The sequence below is a fragment of the Aspergillus aculeatus genome (assembly GCF_001890905.1).
Source record: "Aspergillus aculeatus ATCC 16872 unplaced genomic scaffold ASPACscaffold_1, whole genome shotgun sequence".
Taxonomy (NCBI): Eukaryota; Fungi; Ascomycota; class Eurotiomycetes; order Eurotiales; family Aspergillaceae; genus Aspergillus; species Aspergillus aculeatus.
In genome coordinates, this window is record NW_017962976.1 from 1,368,655 (window position 1) to 1,381,136 (window position 12,482).

At 55.9% G+C, this 12,482-nt stretch overlaps 6 protein-coding genes across 6 annotated transcripts; 2 read left to right on the top strand and 4 right to left on the bottom strand.

Annotated features, from left to right (window-relative positions):
- Positions 1 to 568: 568 nt before the first annotated feature.
- On the bottom strand, positions 569 to 1,743 carry ASPACDRAFT_1877897 (uncharacterized protein; the record flags this gene model as incomplete). The annotated part of the gene is made up of 3 exons (XM_020198120.1): positions 569 to 1,177; positions 1,262 to 1,513; positions 1,711 to 1,743. The coding sequence occupies 3 exons, from the start codon at positions 1,741 to 1,743 to the stop codon at positions 569 to 571; spliced, it is 894 nt and encodes a 297-aa protein (XP_020061021.1).
- An 814-nt stretch (positions 1,744 to 2,557) lies between these two features.
- ASPACDRAFT_1884339 (uncharacterized protein) lies at positions 2,558 to 3,080 on the bottom strand (the record flags this gene model as incomplete). Its single annotated transcript, XM_020198368.1, has 2 exons — positions 3,014 to 3,080; positions 2,558 to 2,950 (listed from the first exon to the last, which is right to left on the bottom strand). Exons 1-2 carry the CDS (start codon positions 3,026 to 3,028, stop codon positions 2,558 to 2,560), a joined length of 408 nt encoding a protein of 135 aa, XP_020061022.1. The 5' UTR covers positions 3,029 to 3,080.
- Positions 3,081 to 4,019: 939 nt separating this feature from the next.
- Positions 4,020 to 5,525, top strand: ASPACDRAFT_38243 (uncharacterized protein; the record flags this gene model as incomplete). The annotated part of the gene is made up of 1 exon (XM_020200423.1): positions 4,020 to 5,525. The coding sequence occupies one exon, from the start codon at positions 4,020 to 4,022 to the stop codon at positions 5,523 to 5,525; it is 1,506 nt and encodes a 501-aa protein (XP_020061023.1).
- A 444-nt stretch (positions 5,526 to 5,969) lies between these two features.
- On the bottom strand, positions 5,970 to 7,988 carry ASPACDRAFT_1877899 (acyl-CoA synthetase; the record flags this gene model as incomplete). The annotated part of the gene is made up of 4 exons (XM_020198121.1): positions 5,970 to 6,264; positions 6,328 to 7,499; positions 7,568 to 7,863; positions 7,936 to 7,988. The coding sequence occupies 4 exons, from the start codon at positions 7,986 to 7,988 to the stop codon at positions 6,097 to 6,099; spliced, it is 1,689 nt and encodes a 562-aa protein (XP_020061024.1). The 3' UTR covers positions 5,970 to 6,096.
- Positions 7,989 to 8,622: 634 nt separating this feature from the next.
- On the bottom strand, positions 8,623 to 11,126 carry ASPACDRAFT_109462 (exocyst subunit EXO84). Its single transcript, XM_020195392.1, has 3 exons — positions 10,587 to 11,126; positions 9,255 to 10,524; positions 8,623 to 9,204 (listed from the first exon to the last, which is right to left on the bottom strand). The coding sequence occupies exons 1-3, from the start codon at positions 10,996 to 10,998 to the stop codon at positions 8,805 to 8,807; spliced, it is 2,082 nt and encodes a 693-aa protein (XP_020061025.1). The 5' UTR covers positions 10,999 to 11,126; the 3' UTR covers positions 8,623 to 8,804.
- Positions 11,127 to 11,363: 237 nt separating this feature from the next.
- Positions 11,364 to 12,025, top strand: ASPACDRAFT_38246 (TOM complex receptor protein TOM20; the record flags this gene model as incomplete). Its single annotated transcript, XM_020200424.1, has 3 exons — positions 11,364 to 11,421; positions 11,499 to 11,744; positions 11,826 to 12,025. The coding sequence occupies 3 exons, from the start codon at positions 11,364 to 11,366 to the stop codon at positions 12,023 to 12,025; spliced, it is 504 nt and encodes a 167-aa protein (XP_020061026.1).
- Positions 12,026 to 12,482: the final 457 nt, after the last annotated feature.

Consider the following 12,482-nt stretch of genomic DNA (forward strand, 5'->3'; position numbering starts at 1 on the left):
CGGTACTGGCCCATCCTTCTCCTGATATTTTGTCGTCTGAAACCAGCGCGTATCCGCACCAATTCCCGGTGCGTGCTCCATGATAATATACTCGACTCCAACGTTATTTTCGCTGATTGAAGACCATCCATAGAACTGGGAGGCCCTTTGAGCGGAGAAATGTAAGGGTTGCGACCTCACCAACGGTGGCGTACGTCTCCGCGCGCTTGATCTTTTCTAGGGTATTTTGACGATTGCCTTGAAATCGTCTTCCAGAGTGGCCAGAAGAACGCGATTGAAACCACCCTCGCTGAGTTTTGAGCCGGATTTCTCAGCAGGAGGTCTCCCTAGAATGAGATGAGTCCGGCGTTGGAGAGCCAAGCGTCCGGGCCCTGGCTACTACAACGTGCATCGCGCTCCGTCAAAGGTCGAGTCAGTGCTGAGCCTTGGATGTGCCTATCATGGTGGACTCATTAGTACTACCTAGTTATCATTATTTCATAGAGTTGGACATTGAGGGTCCAGTGGCAACCTTCTGATATACCCTCCCGAGATATTCCACGAGAACCCCCAACTCCCCGAAAGACCATCAAGACATGTCCGATAGCTCTGTCCAGGGTTCCGGCGAGCCTCTAACACGATATTGAGTGATCAAGACATCCTTGGGCTTCGTCCAGTCCAGCCTGCTTTCCTTAGTGCGCACCAATGACAGCCACATCTCCCGTTTGTCTTTCCGTCCTTCCCAGGCAAAGAGAGAATGAGCCCACTTTCCGCCAAACTCCTCCCCCCTCTTATTCTTCTCTTTGGCCCATTCTACATCGTTTGTACCCTTAAGGTTCAGGTGATTCTCGCCCCATTCCTCGGAAACGTTGGTACCGTCTATCACATCGCAAAGCTGGAGCATGTCACCGGTGTCTAAACAGCTCTGGATAAAGACATCCAGCTTGGGATACGGCAACCCTCGGGGACTGCGTGTGAAGTTGGAAGGGTCACAGTCAAGCTGCATGTCGATCGAGGGAACAAGGAAGAAGTAATGATCGATCCCGCTGCTTTTGAACCGGTGGTATGTGTGGATTAGAGAGCAGGGATGGTAGTAGGGCCACGGTTTGACCCGGCGATACTGCGTGGCGTATGGTTCTGATTGGAGTAACTCTGCTGCCTGGTCCACGAGCTCTGTTGGAACGCAGATTTCCCAATCCTGCGAGATGAGGCAGATAATGTTGGTCTCTGCATAAGAATTGTCGAAGGAGATAGAGCTCTCTGAGCGAATGAGCGAACTTACCTCGCGAACTCTGCCAGCGCCGTAGAAAACGAGGGCAGCTACACCCACCAGACAGCAAGGGATACCATGCTGCTCCAACACCCGAGTGACGGCAAGCGTATCATCCGTGCCATACCCACGATTAGACGCGCATTCGTTGCTGTACGTGGACTCGGTGTCTGAGCGGTCTCTAGATTTATTGGGTTTGTCGTCAGTATCCGACCCGGCCTGCGAAGCAGTGCCCAGAGAAGACAAGGATGGCGATTTAGCCAACTCATGATCGTCCCAGTGGAAGCAGATTGATTTCTTGTCAGGTGCTGTACAGGAATCCCAGGAGTGTAGACACAGTCTTCCCACCACTTCAGCTGTGGAGCTTGATGACCGAATGGCGAAATGGCTGTTCGATCCTCTCACCCCCCACTCCCCCGCACAGAGCTACCCCACCGAACTGAACGGCACCTAAATGGGACAAAATCAAATGGTTCCAAGTTGCTTTCAGACATGGTTGAGCTGCCAGTAGGGTTTTGCTTCACAGACTGAGGCCATCAATAAAAAGCTTGCTCGCCCGTAGATAGTAGGGACAAGTCGATGGATGATCAGCCCCCTCAGAACCGTGACTCTTTGCATGCCGGCTGGGAAAGGCGTGGGGCATGAGCGGGAAGGAGACGAAGGATTCAGGAGAAGCGCGCTAGATACAGTATGTAATATCACCTCTGCTCGGTTTATCATCTCGATAGACCATCCAACTGCCACGGTACCCTACAAGACCACTAGGTACCGTACTTCGGTATCTGCATATGTGCGGTGAGATTCTACCATTCCAGCTTGGGGTCCATATAGGTACCAACCTTGAGCGGCACAGGAAAAAGAATACTGTGAGTACCCGCGAGCAATTGCTGGTCATCGGTCTCAAGCCTGACGCCATCTATCAAGTAATCGCTAGAATAGCTTTTTTTCGTGTACAGCGGCTTGCCATACACCCCACTGTAAAAGATTGTAGGTGCGGGACAACTGCAGGATTAACAAGGATGTCGGTAAGGTATCCTTGCTGTATTTTAGACCACAAGGGATTTCGATGTGGTTGGTCCATGTGCATAGATTATATACCGTAATATATATATTAGCATGTTGCTACCTATCTAGTCATCTTTACTCTTTCTTTGATTTATCTCTGCAGTGAGATATCAGACTCTTCTTTTTAGGCTGCTAATATCACCAGGAACAGTCGGACACGAACCCAGTACACACACGTTCCCCCCCCCCCCACCCCCATTTATAGCCAGCCCTCATAGAATCCCCAACCCAAAGAACAGAAAACTAAGAACACTCCACAAACCCATCATAACTACTCGCCCCGGTGTGTGTAATCACGCCGGCCAACTGATCATTGGAGTTGAAAATCACCCGATCCGTTCCCGGCGAGCCCCCCGTGAACACCTTGAAGCTGCTCAGGATCGGGTACTCATAGTAGGTGCCGGACACGCCGAACGCGAACCCCTCGTCGTCGCGGTAGACGTGCGGGTAGTCATCGATCGTGTCGCCGGACTCGTGCAGCGACCACCCCTTCGCTTGGGCGGCGCTGACGTCGCTTGCCCAGTAGCAGGTGCTGCCGCAGGTGTAGGCGCAGGATTCCTCGGCTTTGGGTTCGGGGGCGGGGGCTGGGGCGGCCAGAACCAGCGAGGTGGTGAGGAGGAGAGGGAGGAGGATTGTCTTTTGTCGGGGTTTGTTGTTAGTGGTTTGGGTGAGAGGGGGATGGGGGTGATGGGGGCTTACCTTGATAGCGGACATTTTGGTAGCTTTGGTGTTTTGTATCGGATAGGGTTGGGGATGGACTGAGGTGGTTTGAGCTGGGTGAGGTTGGGTTGGACTGAGCTGAGTCGAGAATATCAGGCCTATTTATCCCTTTCCCCTGGAAGTCTATCTACCCAGACAGCAAGTCAACGGACTCCTCCGATCACCGACATGTCAATCAAGCATAATGCATGAAGCTCCGAGTGAGGTGACATCGGTGCCATTGGAGCTGCAGCTGCAGTGCATTGCAGTCGATATTATCTTCAGGGGATGGGCCAAGTAAAGAAGACCACTGGTTGATTAGGGTTCGACTGTGTATGTTTCTTCAGGGACTTCCGACGGAGATCCCGGGTGCCCCGGGGACGGGGACTCACACCCAATCATTTGGGTAGATAACGGCATGTGGCGGCACGGGAGGCGCCGATCTGTACCCTGATTTTTAGTATCTTTTACTTTCAGGGTCAGGAGGACTGTGCTCATTTGTAATGTGCGTTGCTTGGTGCACGTTGGCTGTTGTGGTTGGTTTTTGTGGCTGGTGTGGTCATGTTGGTGGGGAGTGAAGGTGGGTACCTAGTATACTGCTGCTGCTGCTGCATCAATCAGCTAACATGCCATCATCACGGGTAAGGACTTCTCCGATCTGCTGGGATATGCTTTCAGGTTATTGTTAGTTGTTATCAGAAGGAAATCACCTTGAACCTTTTGTTGAGTTTGTATAGAATAAGGGCTTGGGGGGAGTCAATGGGCCTGGGTCTTTGTTCAAGAACCGAATGGAATATGTTCTTTGCTGGGCATGTACAGCCTCAGAATAGACGTAATTCGCTGCGGTATAAATATCGAGTTCCTGTCTTTCAACTTCATAGTATCAATTCTCATCTGCATCACCTGTCCGTAAAGACTCAACAGACTACACTACAACGTGCATCACCTACCGTACAGTCCGCAAACTGCAACCGCAACCTAACTCAACCTCCCTAAAAACAGCAAAATGAGTACGCTCCTCACCTCCGCCTGGATGTGCCAGTACCTCCACCAGCTAACGCAGAATAGCGGCCTAATGGACTACTCCACCACCGCGCAGGACCTGTACCAGACCTTCCGGGAGCTGGTCTACGACCGCCGGGGCTACTTGCACTTCGAAGAAGTCGCCCGCAACTCCTGCGAGGACTCATCAACCTACACCCTGCACATCAGCCACCTGCGCCAGGCCGCCCTCCAGCTCCTCGATCTCGGCGGGAAGCTGGCCGCGCTGGACGCCTCCGCCGCGGCCGTCACACAATCCCTGAGCACTTCCACCCCGCTCCCCACCGCCGACGTCCTCGACGCCATTCAAACTTCCCAGAACATTGAGACTGCGCGCTGGCACCTCCATGACCAGATCCGGCGGACCTTCGACACCGCGCGGTGGTGGCTGCACGACCTGGGGGCGGTCATCACCGACGAGCTCGAGGACGAGAAAGTCCCCTTGCCGCTGTGGCAGCAGATCGCGGACAAGCGGTTCCACGCGGAGGAGTACCGGGGGTTTGCGGCGCAGTTGGAGGCGTGGTTTGCTGCGCGGCAGCGGCAGCAGCAGCAAGGTAACCCTAACTCCCCTCACTCCCTTTACTCCCCTCGCGGGGAGTTCAAACCAGCCCTCACCCCGCTCCACCACCGTCTCATCCGCCTCAACATCAAACGAAGACACTACATCCTCGCGCTACAACAGCAGTCCTCGGACGTGTACACCGTCGCCCAGCTCCACGCCTTCCAGGAGCGAGGCGTGAACTTCCCCGCTCCGCCGCACGCTGACGCCGTGATTCACGGGCACTGGACGGAGCCGCCGCCCTCCACCACCATCACCACCACCACCTCTCCCCAAGGCCCAGCAACAATAACCTCCCAATGCCCCTACTGCCTCACCCCCGTCCCCACCTCCTTACTCGAAGACAAATCCTCCTGGCGCAGCCACCTCACCTCCGACCTCCGCCACCTCACCTGTCTCACCGCAGCCTGCGGCACCCAAGAAACCGAGGGGTTTGTCACGGTGCAAGGCTGGGTGGAACACCTCGCGACGGGCCGGAATATCGGCGAGGAGTATGATTCCTTCTTTGATGCTGCATCAACCACAAAGATTGCTGCTGGGGCTGGGGCTGGGGCTGGAGCTGCCGCGCACTCCCCTACGACGGATAGAGTGCCGCATACGAGTGTTCCGGATACATGTCCGATTTGCCTGTGGCGGTTTGAGGGGGAAAGTGATGGTGAGGGAGCGATGCTTGTGCATCTGGAACTCGAATTGAGGTTCTTTGCGTTGTTGGCGGTTCCCTGGGCAGCGGAGAAGCCGTATGAGCTTTTTGTGGACGGGGCGTGGGAGGAATGGGTCGAGGGGCAGGTTGTGTTGAAGGAGGAAGTGAATGAGTGGGTGGGGTTGGGTTTGTTGGAGGATCGGGAGGATGGGCAAGTGGAGGGGGAGGCTTTGGGGAGGCTTTTGGAGAGGGCGGCGATGGGGGTGGATTGATTAGCTCGGCTCCCTTTCTTTTGCTTCTGATGGGGTCAGTAAGTTGTAACTGAGTCCTTGTTTTTGGAATTTGAAGTTCGTTTATGAAAATGGATGAAGTTTGTTTTTCCTTTTGAAGTTGATTTGAATAGTAGTCTACTCGTAAGGAGGGTAAGAGGGAGAGGATGAATAGCCTCTTCTTCAGGTATAACTGCATTTGCGTATACACATAGAGGGGCAAGTACTGTTCTTGAGTGGAAGGATGCGCATACCAGGCAAAGACGTTTTGTGGATATGGGATGTCCCTGGTTGAGTGTACTGTCCCAGAAAATGTCATTGAGTGAAATGCTCTATTTTGTAAATCAGGCAGTTTGCTGCTTGTGATGAACAAGAGATTATCGTCGGGCTGCGTCACGCGGCTCTAATGACAATAGACAACATTCAAGTTTATCCTAAATGCAGATTGTACTCGATGCTGTCAAGCTGACGGCTGTCGAAGGAACCCGGACAAGAATATCATCCATGATCAAGGTATCTTTATTTGTGCATCGCCAACCGCACATGCTTTCACTCTAATCTTCAGTCTATCTAATCACCCAGCCAACTCCGGCCAATACTTCTTCACTATCGTCTTCTTGTTCACCTTGCCCATGGCATTGCGCTCAATCGCATCCACCAGCTTCAGCACCGTCGGCACCTTGTACGCCGCCATCTCCTGCTTGAGCTGCGCGCGCAGACTGCCCAGTTCCAGCGGCTCGGTCTGTGTATTGATGTCAGTGGTCCTGTACTTCTGGATAGGTCAATGCTAGTAAGGACAGCTCACCCCGGCTCGTTGCTTCACTACCGCCGCCACCCGCTGGCCCCATTCCTCGTCGGCCAGCCCCACGACGGCCACTTCTTGAATCGCATCCAGCCCCAGCATCTTCCGCTCCACCTCCAGCGCCGAGATCTTGTACCCGCCAGATTTGATCAGATCCACCGACGCCCGGCCCTGGATGTAGTACGCGCCCTGCGCGTCCCGGCGCGCCACATCACCCGTCTTGAACCACCCGTCCTCCGTGAACTCCTTGGCGGTGGCCTCGGGCCGCCGCCAGTACTCGCGGAACACATTGTCGCCGCTGATCTCGATCATCCCGTCCTCGTCCACGCCCTCGATGATCCGCCCGGTCTCCTTCTCCGTCAGCCGCGCCCGCACCCCGGGCAGGGGCCAGCCGACGCTGCCGTCGATGCGCTGCTCGACCGGCAAGCCGCAGCTGATGCCCATGCCGATCTCCGTCATGCCGTAGCGCTCGAGCAGCACCTGGCCGCCCGTGCACGCGGCGAACTTCTTCTTGATGGGCGTCGGCAGCGCCGCGGACCCGCTGACCACCAGCCGCAGGGCCTGGGCGCCCGCGCGCGCCGCCGCCTCCTGCGGGGTGCCGCGCAGGCGGGCCTCGAAGTCGTCCACCAGCCGCGAGTAGATGGTCGGCACGGCGAAGAACATCGTCGACCCGCCCTCGGCCCACCGCCGCCAGATCGTCGCCGGGTCGAACTTGGGGTGCATCTCCACCGTCACGCCCGCCAGCAGCGATGCCGCCAGCCCGTTGATGATCCCGTGCACGTGGTGCAGCGGCAGCACGTGGATGAGCCGGTCCGCCGGCGTGTACTCCCACGCCTCCACCAGGCTGCGCGCCTGGAACGTGATGTTCTTGTGCGTGGTCACGCACCCCTTCGGGTTGGCGGTCGTGCCGGAGGTGTAGATCATCAATGCCCGGCGTGTCAGGGCCCATTGTGCGGGCGGCCGAGGGAAGAAGGCGGGCATGGCGAGCGAGGCGAGTTCGGGCTCCGGTTTCTGTTGGAATGGGGTGAGGTGCATGAACGGGATCGTGCTGCTACTGCTGCTGAGCCCCTGCAGCAAAGCGTCTTGGGTTCCGGCAAAGGTGGGATGCAGAATGATCAAAGAGGGGTCCGAGTCCCCGATCGTGTACAGGAGCTCTTTCACGGGGTGGGAGGTACCTTTTCGCAAAAATGGTTAGCAGTCCCAACCCACAAGTCTAGTTCATATACCCCGGACAAGAACCTACAAAGTGGCACGCACACACCCCCCGCCGCCCAGACGGCCCATTGTGTCACAACGTAATCATAGCCATTAGGCACCAGGAACGCGATCCGACGCTCCGCCATATCCCCGGTCTCCGTGAGCGTGAGGGTCTCCAGCAGACGCTGCTTCAATGCGGCCGTATCGGCCAGCAGCTGGCGGTAGGTGAACTGTTGGCCCTTGGTGGCATCGTCGACGGCGATGTGGTCGGGACGAGTCTGCGCATGCTCCTTGGCCGCGCAGAAGAGGGGCAGCTCAGGCAGCGCTGCCAATGTGGAGGAGCTTTTTGTTTTAAAGGGATGTGAGCCGGATAGGTGCGTTGCCCGTGGAGGGAATTATGTGTCTGTATCTTACCTCGACTGCGATGAGGATGCCTGGTCCTGTACTACTTCTGCGGTGAGACCCATCTTGGCAACGGACAACGAAGGGGAGTGAGAACAGAAGAAGAGAGAGTGTCTAGAATCCAAACAAGCGCGCGCGTGTGTATGGAAGAGAAAGAAAGACAGCAAAAAGAAAAAAACGTACAAGAATCAGCGACGCAGCCACTGTTTCCCCGCTTGTTTCCTCCATTGCTCGTTATGGATCGGCCAACTGCATGCCGCTTCGGGGGGTTGCATCCCTTGCTCGGCACTACTTCTGGACGCCGATGGCCTACTCGGCTTCGGGCGGCAGCCGGGCGTGTTTTCCTCTTACGTACTGCACTTCTTATAGAGAGAAAAAAGTGTCGCATGCATATTGCTGAGATTCACTACGGTGGCTGATCGGTAGCTTTTCAGCTCATACCATGTCGATTCTTGACCCGAACTGTGTTTTGTGACCTTGAATTGAATAGATAGCACAGGACTGGGTATATATGGCTGACAGTGACGGCAGATCAGTGCCTGAGGACGCAGTCCCCACTCCGATAAGAGCAAGACCGTCCACTTCCCAGTCTCGGGCTTATTCCCCTGGCCGAAGTCGGCCCGGGTGAAGACAATCCCGCCACTCAACGTGGTCATTCAGTAAGATGTAGAGCGCATAGTGTCAGGTATAAACTAAGGGATGAAGCAGATCTGGGCTGACATATAATAATAAAATGCATCTAAAGTTACATTTCAAAGCAACAAGCTTGCACAGAGCTGAATTGTACATAACGAGCATCCCGAGGCTGGGTAGTAAAAATAATAATATAGACAAGCGTTCGCAGAGTAACAAAAACGCTACAGATCAAACATCCCCAGTTTTCAAATGACTGGCGACGCGGCCGCCGCAGCTTCAGCCAATCCTGAGATCAACGACTCCGAGCGCGTCATCTGCGGCCGTTCGGCTGAATCCTCCACCTCCAGCCCCTTGGCGACCAGGTCGGTAAAGTCGACTCCAACCTCGGTCAGCAGGTTGGCATGTTCGTGCACGATATCAAGACATTTCTGGTACACGGTGGTCCCCCGCTGCACACTGCTCAGCTGCCGCGTGAGGAGCGCATTGAAGCCATCGAGGTGATGCTTGGCCCAGCGGATGCTGGCACTAGACATGGCCGGCGGGAAGCATTGCTGATAAATGCTGATGGTGTTTTTGATCAAGGTGAAGTAGACGTAGGAAATCTGGAAGATATACATCGGGAGGTCGCCCTCGAAGACACAGGCTCTGTAGCACGTCAGTTCAGCTCATTACGATGGGAGCAGAAAGAAACCCACCTGATCCGCTTGGATATGACATCAGTTCGCGCCTTAAGATAAGCCTCCCTAGCTTGGTCCTCGAAGCCCAAGCGCATCAGCCACGTGGACTTGGTCTTGGTCGCTTGAGGGAAGGAGGGAGTGTCCACCAGCGCACGCAGCAATACCTCGGCCAGGGCGGCCGCACGCTCATCCACCTTGGTTGTGATCACGTCCTGCGCGACCGCATTGCCCTTTAATCCTCGGGCAAGTTTGCGCAACCGCTCGATGTGGCCCACAGCATCCTCGAACCGCTGCAGAGCGATATCAATGTCTAGCTCGTCGATCTGGCCCTCCACCCACCGCAGGTTCTGTTGCTTGCCGTCTACATCAATGCGCACCTCAGGCTTGTCTCGCCCACCGTCCAGACTAACCGGCCGATCCGGCTGGGGAGAGTACGAGGCGTGGCGATAGCCTATTACCTCAGGGACAGCTTTGCCGGCGGCCTCGGTTTCCGACCGGAGGTTGCGTCGGAGATCCTCGACCGTCTTTCGAAAGGTGGCCAGTAGATCGCTCTTAGCTGAGCTGTCCCGCTTGTCATGCCGGTAGGTGAAAGGTTTGCCTCCGACACGCACGTTGATGGCGTTCGTGATGCCCCGGTCTTCAGCATCCTCGCGCGCAACCCCCGCGCCGAGATTGGCCCCGAGATCGATCATATCCACATCCTGAAGGGGCCAACATTCCTCTGCCACCAACTTCGTAGGCACGGGACCACGATGGCTACTCTGATCCACGCGCTTGCGTTTCTTGGCCGCCACCAGCAGGTGATCGTTCAGCAGCACAATGTGCACCGGGCGCCGCGGCTTCCACGTTGCCGAATCCAGTTCGACCCAGTGTCCGCTCTCCATCACAATGTGCCGGCCCGGCACCACCGGCAAGAACTTTTGCGATCCTTCGACGGTCTTCCACAACGTCTGCAGCTGCACGTTCCACATGCTCTCAAGATTTGCGACCGAGCTGCGGTTGGCGTGACGCTTGGACAGCCGTTCATCGGGCATGGGCGACATGGGATTCGGTGTGCTGCCGACTGTGGTTTGACCGAGTGTGGTAGTCAGCTCCGCCATCAGGGTGCGCAGGGTGCGCATTTCCCCTTTGAGCTTTTCCGCTTCTTTACTGATCTTGATGAATTGGGTTCGGTTCTGGTATACATTCTGCTGGAGGTCGGTGGATGTTCGGTTCTTGACTTTTCGTAGACTGCGCTGGTATTCCTCAATCTCTTCCTCCGACGCGTTCGCAAGCAGGTTGGCCACATCTAGATCCAAAGTCAGCGTCCAAGAAGCCGGCTGGGTTGGAAATAAAACCACGCCAACTCACATTTATCGACGGGCAAACTGGGATCCCGCAGCGCATCCAAATCCACCTTTGGCGGACCCGACGATTCGGGGGAGGGTCGGCGACTCGTCTCGGGCGGGCTCAATCCTCCATACGTGGCCGGGAGCGGAGGTAGGCCGGGCACTGGCGGCACACCATCAAAGTCAGGAACTTGGTTGAATCGGGTCGAGTACCGTCGCTTGACGAGATCGGAGGTCGCATCTTTGTTGGCAGAGTTGGCGGTGGTCCCATGCACGGGGACGGCGGGCTTACTGACAGTGGAAGCGCTGGTCGAAGTGCTGGGACTAGGGCTGGTGGTGTTAGGCGGAAGAGGGCCGGAGATGGGTTTTGGAGCACTAATCTGGGGTCGAGGGCGGCGAGATTTGCTGCGAAGGGTCAAACCACGGCTTTCCATGGTGACGTAGCAGGAAGGGAGGGTGAGAGGGGGGGAAAAGGGGGAGGAGGAGAAGATTGAACCTGCAATCGACCGGGGGTCGTGTGAGAGAGGGAAGAATAATAGAGGGGAAGGAGACGACGACGACGACGGCCGATGATGATGATGATCAACTCCAGGCACGAAAGCCGAAGCGGGAGGGTAAGTCCGAGGCGGAGAAATGATGATCCTGACAAAATCATTCCCCAATTGAGCCATTCGCATCTCGTCGTCATCTTCAACTCTCTCCCCTCGAGTCGACTCGCTACATCTCCATCTCCCGCTGCTGTTTTCATTTTCGCTGTCTCTCCCCGGTCATCACCGTCTCTTTCATCCCCACCTACATCATGAGAACCTCCACTTTGGTGGCCGCCACCGCCGGCACGATCATTACCGGTCTTTTGGGTAAGGCTCAGTTACGCCGTGCTATTTATGGCCTGCGTGATGTGCGTGTTGCTAACTCGCTCTCCGTACCTGTTTAGCCTACGCTGTCTACTTCGATCACAAGCGCCAGACCGACCCCGAGTTCCGTCGCGCTTTGAAGCGCAACAACCGCCGCATGGCCCGCGTTGAGAAGGAGGAAGCCGAGGCCCAGGGCGCCATGCAGCGCGAGTCCATCAAGGCCGCCGTGCAGCAAGCCAAGGACGAGGGCTTCCCTACGGACTTGGAGGAGAAGGAGGCCTACTTCATGGGTCAGGTCGCTCGCGGCGAGTCCCTCTGTGCTGAAGGTATGTGTCTTCCGCGGTGATTCGACCTCCGCGCCCTTGCTCCGCAATGTTCCGGCGATATAGATACCAACCTTGGAGCAGAACCCGTTGAGGCCGCTTTGTGCTTCTACAAGGCCTTGAAGGTCTACCCCCAGCCTAAGGACCTCATCTCCATCTACGACAAGACGGTTCCCAAGGAGGTCCTGGAGATCCTGGCTGAGATGGTCGCCATGGATGCCGGCCTCCAGCTCGGCTCCTTCACGGCCGAGAGCTCCGGCCCGGAGAGCCACGGTGTGGAGTAAATTCGTCCGCCGTGATCGATTCTCTTCGTCCTTAACTCTTTCCTTCTCCCTCCGTCCGCATTCTGCCTCGAACCTGAACCTCTGATCTGGAACGGGCGCCGCTACTGTGGTGACCTCCAGTCTATGCAGGGCCATGGTCTGACTGCAAACCCTCCTTGACGGATCTGTTTGAACATCCTTTTTGATCCCGCTTTCCCTCTCCGCTACTCGTGTAATTTCCTAGGTCGTTCATGTGTTCTGCTTGCGTTATTTTTTTATTCCTTTTATCCTTTCCCCCTGTATATTTGCATTGGGTCTCGAGTGTCGATGAGACGGACATCTCTTGGTAATGCTCGGCGCCATCATGACTTGTGTGGGTTGATGCTGATGATTTTTTCTGCTTTTTCCGTGATTTCCTTGCTCCGGCTATTTGTTCTCTGCTGGGGCGTGTATTCTTAGAAGCGAGCAGTGGTTCTCT